This window comes from Hyaena hyaena, unplaced genomic scaffold (assembly GCF_003009895.1).
Source record: "Hyaena hyaena isolate Hyena2069 unplaced genomic scaffold, ASM300989v1 scaffold_36, whole genome shotgun sequence".
NCBI lineage: Eukaryota > Metazoa > Chordata > Mammalia > Carnivora > Hyaenidae > Hyaena > Hyaena hyaena.
In genome coordinates this window covers 233,662-248,594 of record NW_024080668.1, presented here as the reverse complement: position 1 = coordinate 248,594, position 14,933 = coordinate 233,662, and the positions used below count along the sequence as shown (strand labels likewise).

The 14,933-nt window shown below is 39.4% G+C and overlaps 2 protein-coding genes across 3 annotated transcripts in view; one reads left to right on the top strand and one right to left on the bottom strand.

The window, feature by feature from the left end:
• The window catches only part of CUNH11orf65 (chromosome unknown C11orf65 homolog), a 56,550-nt gene that overhangs the window by 16,564 nt on the left and 25,053 nt on the right, over positions 1–14,933 (top strand). For both annotated transcript variants that reach the window (XM_039229240.1, XM_039229238.1), the window contains exons 2-3: positions 1,862–1,951; positions 9,301–9,393. In XM_039229240.1, coding sequence (XP_039085171.1) covers positions 1,871–1,951; positions 9,301–9,393 — 174 coding nt within the window. In that variant the 5' untranslated portion in view covers positions 1,862–1,870. The remainder of the gene's footprint in view (positions 1–1,861; positions 1,952–9,300; positions 9,394–14,933) is intronic.
• LOC120229919 (copper transport protein ATOX1-like) lies at positions 2,862–3,080 on the bottom strand. The gene has a single exon (XM_039229241.1). It carries the CDS (start codon positions 3,066–3,068, stop codon positions 2,862–2,864), a length of 207 nt encoding a protein of 68 aa, XP_039085172.1. The 5' UTR covers positions 3,069–3,080.

The window sequence follows — 14,933 nt, the reverse complement described above, 5'->3', positions numbered from 1 at the left end:
CAGCTTCAGAGTTTGTTTGGTGTGTTTTTAGTTTTTGTCTCTTTATTGATATTTCCATTTTGTGCATCATTTCTTGAATTTCCCTACATCTTCCTTTAGGTTTTTTGAGCATCTTTAAGACATTTGTGTCCAGGTCTTTGTCTAGTAGATCTGCCATAAGCTCTTTTTCAGGGTCAGTTTCTGTTGATTTCCTTTGAATGAGACATAATTTTGTGTTTATTTGTATGCCTTATAATTTTTTATTGCAAACTGGACATTTGAATTTAAAAATGCAAGAACTCTGGAAATCAGATTCTTTACCTTCCCCAGAGTTGTGTGTGTGTGTGTGTGTGTGTGTGTGTGTGTGTGTGTGTGTGTTTGTGTTATAGACTATAAGGATCGGTCAAGGATCAGTCTGAATTGTGAACGTAAGGTCTTCTGTGAGTCTGTACCTTTCCCTGGGAATGACCAGCCACTCCTCATTTTCTCCATATGTGTTGTTGTTTTTGAATGTCCTAGTTTTTAATATCTGGCTCCCAAAAGGAGAAGGGAGACCAATGCAGAAGGAAGGAAAAACCCTTAAATTCTCTGGAAGTTGCCAGATGGGAAGGGCTTACAACAGCGGTGGGGGGTGGAGGTGCGATACCAAAGGCTGCCTGTTTGCGCCTCTGTGATCGGAACCAGCAACACGGATCTCCCGGATTGGAGGACAGAGGCCTTTGTCTCCAGCCTGCCGCCCACACGCTGTGTGCAGGCTGATCCTGGAGCATGGACACAGCTGCCTGCTGCTGGGGCCGCCGGAGGGAATGGGGAGCTGCTACTGGGCCAAGAGCAGGTGACGGGGGTAACCGCGGCTCACCCCCCAAGCCTTCCCCTGCAAGTTGGAAGCCTTCAGTAGACACCAGAGTTCGAAAATAGTTACATTAGATTATGCCAGTGCAGTTGTCTAGAGGCGGAGACACTTTCCTGGTGTTTCCTTCTCCACTTTCTTCCCAGAATCCCCTCTGTCTGCTGCAGCTTTCTAAAGGACTCACAGACCGTAATGGCTTTCTGACTTCCCTATTACTTATCTCTTCACAGTATTAATAAAAATTATGGGTAGAACTGGTGATTTTCTTCTGTCTTAATAGTCAGGCTTCATCTCTTTTTCTGACAATTTAATGCATGATTGACCAATGAGTCAGCATATTTGCAAAGAAGGAAAAATTCTGTAATCATCTCTAATTCTAGGTTAGGGACCTAGGTAAATTTGTGGATGAAACTCTGTCACTGTATATGTTCAATAAGAACAGTTTATTTGAAGTCATTGAATGGGGGCTGTGAAAGATCATGGATTTTTCAACACCAGCTGCCTTGGGTTTAATACTGGCTTCGTTAATCACTATTTGGCCATAGGCCTTGAAGTGCAGTCTACTTCGAGCACAAGCATACTGGCAAAATCTGCTATGCAAGGTTGTTGTTTAAATTAGAACTGGATGGCTCTGTTGGTTAAGCCTCCGACTTCGCCTTAGGTCATGTTCTCGCAGTTTGTGAGTTTGAGCCCCGCATGAGGCTCTGCATTGACAGTATGGAGCCTGCTTGAAATTCTCTGTATCCCTCTCTCACTCTCTGCCCTTCCCCTGCTCGCTCGCTCTCTCTCTCTGTCTCAAAAATAAATGAATATTTTTAAAAGGTAATTAAATAAAATAAAAAAAAGAAAAGAAACACATTGGAATATAAGGCAATCAATAGGTACCAATTTTTTTTATTATTATTTTGATACCAAATCTCATCTTTATTATTTCCTTTATTCAACTTTCTATTTAAGGTTTCTTGAGTTCTAGTGAGTTTCACAGTGGAGTTTATAAAGAAATTTTAGATATAACCTCTTTGCTAATTTTAGGACTTCCAAATGCCTTGGATGCAGGAATCAGAATTTTCAAAGAGGGATAAAGCTGCCACAGTCATTCAGAAGGCCTGGAAACGCTATCTTGTGAGTTTATTTCATTGTTTTGTAATCTTACTGTAATATAATTTATATGTCGTAAGGTTCACCTGTTGAAAATATAAAGTTCAATCGTTTTTAGTATATTTGCAGATTGGTGTACCACCCTTTGCTTTAAAAGCACCTATTTTTTAGAAGTTCACAAAGTTAACATTAATTAATCATCTCATCCTCAGGAATCCTTACTGAGCTCCTGATCAGAGCCAGGCATTTTGAAAATAACTATGATCACTGAAAGTATCACTAGTAGGACCCTTTGGTTTTTACCTTTAAAACTATTTCTTGACTCAGGAATCAGGTTTCTGAGCAAGTGTTAGGGATATATTCATTCACTCATTAAATATTTATGGAGTACTTGACTCTTTAAGATTTAAAGTTTAATAATAAACTATATCTGAATTAATGTACTTATTTATGCCTTCATCTGGGTAGAGCTGCTCTCGTTGGTGAAAGGAATATTCCAAATTGACTTAACCTGGTTGGGTGAGAACCAGTAACTAAAGTGACTTTACTCTTTCTTCTTTATTTGTAGCAATGCCATCTGTGCCTGATAATTTTGTGTGAAGTGCTATGGCTCTGTTTCTGACACACACGATTTGTTAATCAAGTCTTACAACATAGCTTCCATCGTGTGTTCTTTTTGCCTCTTTCAAGCCGTAAAATCCATAACTATTGATCTCTACTAAAATAATAGTTTTCTTTAAAAAATTTGGTTTTTTTTTCAACTAACATGGCTTGATTTTATTACAGGGAAGCTAGGGAGGAGCAGGGCAGGTGAGGGTCTCTGTGGAAACTGCCATTGCTGAGTAGGACTGCCAGGCTCCTGGTCTGTCTGCAAGGCAGGAGAGGATCAGAGGCCCTCTTTAATCCATCTTGGGCCCAGGGGTCCAGGCCCTCGCTACTTGGGTCCAAGGTAGGAAATGGCTCTTCGTGTTTTTCCTAAGGTCTCCAGCAGAAGGTCCATGCTGTGTTCAGAGTTGATGCAAACCTTCTTGTTGGGTAGGTCAATGTCAAACTCAACTCCTCCTTGCTTGTGGAGCACCTGACTGACCGCATTGGAGCAGCCTTCACAGGTCATGTCCACAGAGAACTCGTGTTTCGGCATGATGGAGAATATGGTGGTAGTGACACCTCTGCTGGCTCTCTCTTTAAACACTTTTTTAATGCTTCTTTATTTGTGAGAGAGAGAAAGTGTGAGTGGGGAAAGGGCAAAGTGAGAGGGAGTGAGAGGGAGGCAAAGTGAGAGGGAGTGAGAGGGAGACACGGAATCTGAAGGAGGCTCCAGGCTCTAAGCTCTCAGCACAGAGCCTAACGCGGGGCTCGAACTCACAAACCATGAAATCATGACCTGAACCAAAGTCAGATACTTAACCGACTAAGCCACTCAAGTGCCCCAAAATTTTTCTTTAAAAATCTATTCCTTTGGTGGTTTCTACCAGCGTACCATTTGTAACTTCCTTTATCTCACATCCAAATCCAAGCAGCCACTTACCTTATATTCCAAGCACTGTGCAAGCATTTTACAGTACACCCTTGCCCTTGAGGCCTTTCAGCAGAGAAGCCCTGTATATGAACAGACAGGTGTGTGTGCACATGTGTGTGTACTGTAACTCCGTATTTAAGTGAGCACACGTTTTCACTCTTTGTCCCTACAGAACCCCTGTGAAATGACAGTGTACAGAAAGCTAACCCAAACCGGAGAGAAGGGAGTTCATGAGCAGGTGAATCTGATCTCAGTTTTGGACAACCAAAACTAGATGGTAGCCTCCTGTGGGACAGATCCATGTAGAAGCCTTGCCTGGACACACTTCACTGGGGCTGCAGTGACAGAGCCGGTTTGTCACCGGAGCCCTAGAAAGGATATCACTTAGAGTTAGCGGTTGGAAAGAGCTGGAAGGAGAATTACTGTAGACACAGGGCCATTTGTACCATTTGCTCCACTGTCACTTCAGACCCCAGAGCTGCAGGTACATGGATATTTGCCAGGAGTCAAAAAATCTACTGGCAGGTGGATATTTACTATTAGGAGAAAGAACGCTGAAGCCTATCTCTTTTTTTTTTTTTTAATGTTTTATTTATTTCTAGGAGAGAGACAGCACGAGCAGGAGAGGGTCAGAGAGAGAGGGAGACACAGAGTTTGAAGCAGGGTCCAGGCTCTGAGCTGGCAGTCAGCACAGAGCCCGACGCGGGGCTCGAACCCACGAACCGCGAGATCATGACCCAAGTGAAAGTTGGACGCTTAACCGACTAAGCCACCCAGGCGCCCCGAAGCCTATCTCTTTTTAAAAAAATTAAGTAAACTGTTTGGAAAAGCTAATTTTGTTGTGGACTTGGCACTCTCCAGTAAAAGCCTCTTGATTTTAATAGTAGGGAGACACGCTGCTTGGTTGCTGGCCACCTACCCGTACCCCTCCGAGAAAGTCTGTTGGTTAGCTAATCCCACCCATGTTACAAAGCTCCCAGGCGATCTTCCCGTTTGTGTTGAGGAAATGGGAAAATAGGATACTTATAGAAAAGCCGAGGATACTCAGACTAGTCCCCATGAGCAGTTGACACAGACCTTAAGTATTAGTAGTATAACCAAGGATTGACCAATATTTAAGGAAAATCAATGATGTTTATAAGGAGAGAAGGAGGGGGAAAATGAAGGAAATAAAAATGGTGATTGGGGTGCCTCGGTGGCTAGGTCAGGTAAGCATTGACTTTGACTCAGGTCATGATCTCATGGTTTTTGAGTTCAAGCCCTATGTCAGGCTCTGGACTGCTGCTCAGAGCCTGCTTGGGATTCTCTCTCCCTCTCTCTCTGCTCCTCCCTTGTTCTCTCTCTCTCCCTCTCAAAATAAATGAAATCATTAAAAATTTTTTAAATTTGTTTTAATATTTATTCATTTTTGAGAGACAGAGAGCATTAGTAGGGGAGAGGCAGAGAGAGAAGGAGACACAGAATCTGAAGCAGACTCCAGGCTCTGAACTGTCAGCACACAGCCCAATGCAGGGCTTGAACCCAGGAACTGTGAGATCATGACCTGAGCTGAGGTCAGACACTTAACCAACTGAGCCACCCAGGTGCCCCTAAAATATTTTTCTTAAAAAGATGATCAATTTAAATAAGGCTAGCATGTTAAATGGATATAAGTGGGTTCTATTTGGAGAGAAAATGGTGCCCCATTCAATTGAAGACGTGGACAGAACAGTTGGATTTAAAAACTGTTTAGAAACTGAAAAAAAGCAACCATGAGAGCCATGGTTCAAATATAAGGATAATGTAGCCCTAAGACTGAAAGATAAAACATTTGATCTTAAATCTAGATATATTCTGCTTCAAGTGCCTCAGAGGATGACTTCTAAATAAGGATGCTTAATTTTAACACATTACTTGGTCCTATAAATGAATAATTTGCATAGTCAAACTACTGAAAATTAAGGTATTTTCTTTCATGTGAATATTTTAAGTCATAATATATGGACTTCTTTCAGTAAAATAATCTAGAAGAGCTTATAAATAAAAGCACATCTTTTACCCCCTCCTACTCTTCTCTACCGTCATACTCTAAAGAGAACCACTTTGAACAGTTTTTTGTTTTAGATCTCCTAGTAGTTATTTCTGTTATTACATAACATGCTTATAGAATTATTTTTTATTTACCAACTTTAGAAGTGACCTGTTGATTTTCCGCAAAGATAACTGAGAGCTTATCTTACTTACCCCTTACACAGCCCTGTTTATCTCCCCTGCCAGTACCATATGTGATTATTTTTTAGTTCCTCTATTTGTTACCTTAATTTTTTTAAGTTTATTTATTTATTTTGAGGGAGAGAGCAGGTAAGGGGCAGAGAGAGAGGGAGGGGCAGAGAGAGAGAATCCCAAGCAGGCTCCAAGCTGGGAGCACAGAGTGGGATGTGGGGCTCTAACTCACAAACTGTGAGAGTATGACCTGAGTCAAAACCAAGAGTCGGGTGCTTAGCCAACTGGGCCACCCAGGTGCCCCTGTTATCTTATTTCTTTAAAGAATATTTAGGGGTTCCTGGGTGGTTCAGTCGGTGAAGCAGTCGACGTCGGCTCTGGTCATGATCTAGCGGTTCACCAGTTCAAGCCCTATTGTGGGGCTCTGTGCTGACAGCTCAGAGCCTGGAGCCTGCTTCGGATTCTGTGTTAATGTCTCGCTCTCAAAAATAAATAAAATAACATTAAAACATTTTTTTAAAAAATATTTAAACCTGGGGCACCTGGTTGGCCCAGTTGATTAAGCGACCAACTTTGGCTCAGGTCATGATCTCAGGGTTTGTGAGTTCAAGCCCTGCATCAGGTTCTGCGCTGACCACTCAGACCCTACAGCCTGCTTCAGATCCTGTGTCCCCCTCTTTCTCAAAAATAAATAAACATTTAAAAAAAGAATATTTAAACCTTTGTTTCCTGTTCCATCATGTTAACGTAGGATTATGTGACTCCTTATTATGCATGATGAGGATATAAATATCCCAGCCTCCTACCTTTTATTTCTTTACCTATCTCCCCAGTCTCCAGACCCCCAAATCCTGCTACATCTACTAGTACACTGTCCATTTTCACGTGGAGGAGTTCCTCATGTATCCTAGGCTCAAGTCCTTTATTGAATACGTGCCTGGCAGATATTTTCTCCAACATTGCATTCTTAAAGATGTTGTTTTGATAATGAGAAGTCTTTCATTTTAATTAAGCCCAATTTAATCACTTGTTCTTTATGGTTATTGCTTTCTGTGTCCTGTTTAAGAAATGTTTGCCTAGGGGCTCCTGGGTGGCTCAGTCAGTTGAATGTCGGACTTCGGCTTGGGTCATAGTCTCAGGGTTCATGGGTTTGAGCCCAACATCGGGCTCTCTGCTGTCAGTGCAGAGCCCGCTTCTGATCCTCTGTCTGATCCCCTGTTCTCCTCTCTCTTTGCCCCTCCTGCACTTGCTTTCTCTCTCTCCCTGCTCTCCCTGCTCTCTGTCTCCCTCTCTCTCTCAAAAATAAATAAACATTAAAAAATAAAGAAGAAATGTTTACCTAAAGAGGTGACAATATCAAAACTTTCCCAGTGGGAAAAGATCCCAAGGCAGACATCCAGCTCAGGCAGCACATTATGTGTCAGTTATATTGAAATAAATCTGAAGGGAAATGTTTACCTAACCCAAAACCAAGAGATACTTTCCTTATGCTTTCTCTAGATGCTTAGTTGCTTTTGTTGTAGAAGATTGAGATCTAGCATCATCTCAAATTAATGTGTGATGAGAGGTGTAGGCAAAGTTCTTTTTTTTTTTTTTTTTTGACAAAGTTCATTTTTGTCTTTATAACCAAATGATTAAGTACCGATTATTGAAAATACCATCCTTTCCATAGTATATGGCAGTGGTGCCTTTGTCTAAATCATGTCATCATATATGTGAAGTGTTTCTGTGGTCTCTGTTCAGTTGCTTCAGTTTGTTTGTCTTTATTTGGGCCAATACCCCACTGTCTTGTAACTAGCTTTATTATAAGTGTGGGTATCAGAATCCTCTGACTATGATGCTCTTCCTGATTATCACATCTATTCTAGGGTTTTTGCAATTCCATATAAATAATAGAATCAATTTATTAAGTTTTGCAAAAATATTTGTGGGGATTATAATTGGGGGGATCAATAGATCAATTTGGGGGAGAACTGACATTTTACTACTCTAAGTTTTCATGAACCTGGTACATATCTTCAGGTATTAGATCTTTTAAAATTTTCCTTCACAATGGTTTGTAGTTTGCAGTGTAGAAGTCTTATGTATCTTTCATTTAACTTAAGGGTATTTGACATTGTTTGATGCTACTGTGAGTGGTATTATTTTAAATTTTATTTCCTAATTCACTTCTAGTTTATAGAAATATAACTTATTTTTATCTGCTGACCTAGTGTACACTTATTATTTCTAATTGCTTTTTTGTTGACTCCTTTGGATTTTACCACCTAATCATGTCATCTCTGAATGACTTCCATCTTTTCTTTGTAAACTTTATACCTGTTACTTCTTTTTCTTTATTGCACTGCAGTACAATATTGCATTTTATTACCCTCCCAAGAGAATCCCAGGCAGGCTCTATGCTGCCAATGCAGAGCGTGACATGGAACTCGATCTCAACACACTGTGAGATCATGACCTGAGCCTGAGCCAGAATCAAGGGTCAAACATTTAACCAGCTAAGTTACCCAAGCACCCCTATTACCTTTCACTTTAAAATATTTTACAATTTCCATTGTGATTTTTTTTTTTGACCTATGGGGTTTTTTTGAATTATATTGCTTAAGTATCAAATATTTAGTAGTTTTCTAGTTACCTTCCTGTTACTGATTTCTGGTTTAATTCTGAGGCCAGTTATTTATATGATTTTAATAACTTGAAATTTGTTGAAACTTGCCCTCCACCACTCATGCTGTCTGTCTCTCTCAAAAATAAACAAACATTAAAAAAAGAAGAACAGGGGCGCCTGGGTGGCTCACGTGGTTAAGTGTCCGACTTAGGCTCAGATCACAATCTCACGGTCCGTGGGTTCGAGCACCATGTTGGGCTCTGTGCTGACAGCTCAGAGTTTGGAGCCTGCTTCAGATTCTGTCTCCCTCTCTGTCTGCCCCCCCCCCCTTGCTTGGTCTCTATCTCTGTCTCTCAAAATAAAAAAAGACATAAAAGAAATTAAAAAAAAAAAAAAAAGAATTGTTTGGAGATGTTTGACCAAATATGCCCTAACATGAGTAGTAGATAGGGTTTGTAAATCAACAGAATTACTACAGGAATGAGGTTTCTGTAATGGTAATAATAAGATGATAATTATTTAGTGCTGCCTTGTGCCAGAAGTTGTTCTGAGTGCTTTACGGATATTCACTCATGAACTCCGTGCCATAGCTGTATGAGATACCCACCATCATTCCCATGTTTTAGATGAGAGACTGAGGAGAGAATTGAAGCAGCTTGTCCAGGGTCACACAGTGAGTGGGTACTAACCGTTGAATCCAGATTATATGATGCCCGGATCCGTGTTCCTAACCAGTAGGCTGTATTTTATCTTCCTCCTGAATGACTCTGGAGCACACACAAGCGGTTCGACCAACATCCTGGGTATCTTCCTTACAGCTGCCTGTGATGCACTTCCAAAGTGAAGGAAATCTCTTTGTGAGAATAAAATTAGTATTGCCTGGCTTGTCAGAGCAAATCCTGAGTGATAATATTTCTAAAATCTAGTTTACACACATAAAATCTATTATATGATCTTTACTCATTTTGCCCTAATTAGGAAAAAGCTCATCAGAGGCAGAGAATCCAGTTTTGACCATAAAATCTTATGTATTTGAACCTTTAGAATGTCGCTATCTTCCAGCACTTTAAAAGACTGATTGATCTAAGAAGACAAGGAGAGCCACGTCAGATAATGAGATACATCAGTCCTAAGGAGGTAAGGATGCTATTTATTCATACAGCATCTGTGTTCTCCCTTCAAGATGTGTGGCTGCTTTATAAATGTGCTTGTATTTATTTCTTTTAAAACACTGTTTTATCGAAGCATCACACACATGATAGAAACGTTCATGAAACATAAATGTGTATAGATCAGTGAATCATCACAAACAACCCCCTGTCTAACCATCACCCAGATCAGTGTTTCATACTTGAGACCCCTGCCTCCCGGGGCTCTGCGCATCTCCGCCAGGTCCCTGCTCCCTAGAACAACTACGATTCTCAGTTGTAGCTTTTTTGTTTATTTGCTTTACTTTTCTCTGTTTTTGAGCTGTATGTAAATAGAATCCTACATACAAAGCTTTTGTATGTAGCTTTGTTCATTCAGCATTGTGTTTGTGTAGCTGAATTGTATTCATTTTATTAAAAACAATGATAATTGTTTCATTTTATATATATATATACACTACTGTTTATTCATTCTATAGTTCATTGGCATTTTTTTTTTTCCTGGATTGAGTCTGTATAAAGATTGCTTTGGGGAACATCCCTATTCATCTGCCCTGGTGCATATGAACAAGAATTTCTTGTGGTTTCTATTCCACCTAGAAATGGGATTTCTGGGTAACAGGATATGCCAAACTATATTCCAAAGTTACTGTACAATTTGTATTATCCATCATCAGTCTCTTGGAGTTCTTGATGCTTTACATCCTACCAATGCTAACTGTTATCAGCGTTTTAATTTGCCTTTCCCTGATAACTAGTGGAGGTGAGCATCTCTGTGAGTTCAGCTCCTGGTTAAAATCCTGTCTGCTCTTCCAGGCATGACCAGAATAGTCAAAGGGACCTTACCCAACAGGCCGCACACGGGAAAGCTGTGCCCTCCTCACAGTCAGACTTGTCCTGCAGCCTCTGAAGGGAACTCAGGCTGGGGCTCAGGACCCCTGGACAGATCCCCCCCAGACGTATTTAAATGTCTAGTCCCAGGGGGAGGGGGGGATGGGCATGAAGGAGGGCACTTTGGGGATGAGCACTGAGTGTTATGTAGAAACTAATTTGACAATAAACTATTTGTAAAAATAAATAAATAAATAAATAAATAAATAAATGTCTAGTCCCAGCACCTTCATTTTTAGTTCTCTGTCTGAGGCTTTGGGCCGAGGTCTTCAAGCACATCTGCTGAGACCTCTTTACGGGGAACCTTGAAGACACTCTGACTCAGTCCACCTGGACTCTCCTCTCTCAATCTCCTCCCTCCCACCCACACATACACACCTCACGGTCCCTAAAAATGCAGGAGCCTTTTGTTCGAAACTCTGCTGATCCACCTGACTCTCTGTCACTGCACTGTTCCGTGGGGGTGGGGGTGGGGGTGGGAGGGAACAGGTGGATTGGCGCCTCCTCCAGCTGTAGATGCTCTAACTCTTGCTTATTCCCACCTAGTAAGTGGTTAAAAGCTCTCTTTCCCTTTGTGCTTGTTTCCTTAAACGGCTACTCTGACACCCAACATCTTAGCTACTCTTCTCCCAGATCAGCTGAGCTCCTGACATAGTTTTTGGTGTGTTTTATGTGTATATTGTCTTATTCTTACTGGTTTAAAGCAGTTTTTTATAGGGTCTTCATAAAAGCCCTTTGTCGTTTTCATTTTCCATTCTATGATTTGACTTGTCAGTCTTAGGATGGTCTTCACTGTATGTTTTTTATCATGAAAAATGTCAAACATATACTAAGATAGAAAGAATAAAATAATAGACCACATGTACCTATCACCTAGTTTCTACAATTAGCAATTCACGGCCAGCCTTGCTTCATCTTTATTTCCACCCTGTGGCCCCAATCCCTAGGTTAATATTTTGAAACAAAAATGTTTTTTGGTGAACAGAGTTCTTAATTAAAATTTTTTAAATGTTTGTTTATTTTTGAGAGAGAGAGAGGCAGGGCGTGAATAAGGGGTGGGAGACAGAGAGGGAGACACAGAATCTGAAGCAGGCTCTAGGCTCTGAGTTGTCAGCACAGAGCCCAATGTGGGACTCGAACTCACAAACCACGAGATCATGACCTGAGCCGAAGTCTAACGCTTAACCAACTGATCCACCCAGGCACCCCCAGAGTTCTTGATTTTAATGTACTTAAGATGATCAGTGCTTGTATGTATGGTTGGTCCTTTTTATAAGCTTCACCAGTCCTGAAATCATGAAAGTATTCTCCTATATTATATAAACTTTATTGATTTTCCTTTCATATTTAGATATGCAATCTACTTGCGATTGATTTTTTTGTGTATGGTGTGGAGTAGAGGTCCCTTTCATATTCTTCCATATAGAAAACGAAATGATTAAACACTATTTATTAGAAAGATAGTCCTTCCGGGGCGCCTGGGTGGCTTAGTCGGTTAAGCGTCCGACTTTCGCTTAGGTCATGATCTCGCGGTTCATGGGTTCGAGCCCAGCATTGGGCTCTCTGCTGACTGCCAGCTCAGAGCCTGGAGCCTGTTTCAGTCTGTGACTCCCTCTCTCTCTGACCCCCCTCCTGCTCGCGCTGTCTCTCTCTCTCTCTCCTAGAAATAAATAAAAACCTTAAAAAAAAAAATTAAAAAAAAAAAAAAAGATAGTCCTTCCTTCTCAGCCTCCACTGCTCTGCCATGCTACTTTTATCATAAATCAAGTAACCATTAATGTAGGAGTCTGTGAATTTTCTGTTCTCTTCCATGGTCTATTTTTCTACCCTTGTTATAATTACTTTAGGTTTATAACAAGTGTATTACATGGTAGAGAAGTGCTCCTATTTTGTAGTTCTTCAAGAAGACACTTCCAGGCTATTGTTGGAAGTTTTGTATTTCCATGTACATTTTATTTATTTTTTTAAAGTTTAGTTATTATTGAGAGAGAGAGATTGCAAGCTAGGGAGGGGCAGAGAAGGAGAGAGAATCCTAAGCAGGCTCTGTTCTTTCAACATAGAGCCCATGGGGCTGAATCACATGAACCATGAGATCATGACCTGAGCCAAAATCCATAGTTGGACACTTCACCAACTGAGCCACCCAAAACCAGGCGCCCCTGTGTTTTTGTATTTAGAATAATAGTGGTCTCATAGAATGTGTTAGGAAGTGTTCCCTTTGCTTCTGTTTTCTGGAAGAGATTGCAGAGAATTGATATATTTTTTTCCTTAAATGTTTGGTAGAGTTCACCATTGAACCCATTGAGGCTTGGTGCTTTCTTTTTTTGAAAGGTTAATAATTCATTCAGTATCTTTAATAGGTGTTAGTCTATTCAGATTTTCTATTTCTCCTTGTGTGAGTTTTGTCAGGTTGTGTCTTTTCAGCCATTTATCAAATCTGTGGGAATAGAATTTTTCATATTTGTTAATTATGCTGTTAGTGTCCGTGGAATCAGTAGTGATGGCCCCTCTTTTCTGATATTAGTCATTTGTGTCTTCTATTTTTTCATTCTTAGTTTTCTTGGCCAGAAGCTTATTGGTTTTATTGATCTTTTCAAAGAACTAGCTTTTAATTTCTTTGATTTTTCTCTGTTGATTTCCTGTTTCAATTTCATTGATTTCTGTTTTTTTATTCTTGACTTCTGCTTGCTTTTGATTTAATTTGTTTTCTTAATTTCTTAAGATGGAAGCCTAGATTATTAATTTCAAGTCTTTGTTGTTTTCAAATATATGTAGTTAGTGCTATAAAATTTCCCCTAGGCACTGTTTTCAGTGCAGTTCACAAAATTTGATAAGCTGTATATTCATTTTCATTCAGTTCAGAAGATTTTAAAATTCTCTTGAGACTTTCTGTTTGATCCACTTGTTATTTAGAAGTGTGTTGTTCAGTTTCCAAGTTCCAGGTGTTTTCGGACTACCCTTCTGTTGCTGATTTCTAGTTTAATTACATTGGGGTCTGAAAGCATGCTTTGTATGATTTCTCTTATTTTACAGTTGTTAAGGTGTGCTTTATGGTCCGTAACATGTTCTATGTTGGTAAATAAAAGTTCTATGTAACCTTGAGAAGAATGTATATTTGCTGTTGTTGAATGAAGTGTTGTAGAAATCTAGATCCAGTTAATTGAAGGTGTTCTTTATTTTCATAATAGATTTAATGATTTTCTGTCTGCTGAATACGCCAGTTAACGATACAGAGGTGTCAAATTCTCCAACTACAATAGTGGATTTCTCTAGTTCTCCTTGCAGTTCTGTCAGTTTTTGCCTTACATATTTTGATACTATGTTGTTAGGTATTTATATACTTGATGGATTTTTATGTCTTCTTAGAAAATTGGCCACTTTATCACCATGTAATCCTCTTCTTTATTCCTAATGATTTTCCTTGGTCTGAATTCAGCTTTCTCTGAAATTAATATAGCTTCTCAGTTTTCATTTGATCAATGTCAGTTAATATGTATATCTATCTCCATTACTTTGCTTTTACCCTATCTGTGTCTTTGTATTTTAAATGGTTTTCTTATAGACAACATATAGTTGGGTCTTTTTTTTTTTTTTCCATTCTGTTAGTCTCTGCCAATAAACTTGTGTATTTAGACCATTGATATTTAGTATGGTGATTGATTGATATCTAACATATTTCATGTTTTCTATTTCTTATCATTGTTCTTTTTGTTTTTTTTTTCTATTGCACCATTTTTCTATCTTCTCTGGTTTTAAGTGAGCATTTTATAAGATTGCATTTTCTTTCTTCACAGCATATCAATTATACCTTTTTTTTTTTTTAAACTAATTTTTGGTTCCCTAGAATTTGCACTGAGTATTTACAACGAATCTAAGTCTATATTAAATAACACTGTTCCACTAAATGAAATTCCCCATAGGCTTAGGAGACAGTCATGCTCAAGGAAAGGGAACTGCCTCAAATACACAAATGACTCTCATCCACATTTGAGTTTGTAGATGGTAGAATGATAAAGAATTAACCTCAAATCTTCTCAAAGTACACTTGAATTTCCCATAGGCTTTTATAGTTGAAGAGATAGAGACTTGCCAGAACCACATCTGAGAAATAGGGAAAAACTAGAAGTGCACAAACTAGACACAGATGACTAAAACCGCAATCCAGGCTTGACCCAGCTAAATTTGTTATTGGATTGACATGATTAGCACTTCACCGTAACTGACTAAAATAGAAAGGAAAATATCCATGAAGCTGTACCCTTAAGATTTGCCTACTTTAGTGGAAATAAAAGCGTATATATAATGAATTTTGTTGAAAAAGTATATACAGTTCACCCTTGAATAACATTGGGATGGGGCAGTGACCTCCCACATGCATTCAAGAATCCATGTGTCACTGTGACTCTCTAAAAACTCAACTACAAATAGCCTACTGTTGACCTGAAGCCTTACTAATAATATAGTCAATTAATATACATTTTGTATGTGTATGTATTAAACACTGTATTCCTAAAATAAGGTAAGCTAGAGAAAATAACTCGTTATTAAGCAGATCATAAGGAGAAGAAAATACATTTACGGTGGTACACTATAAAAAATCCACATATAAGTGGACCCGTCCAGTTCAAAGTCATGTTG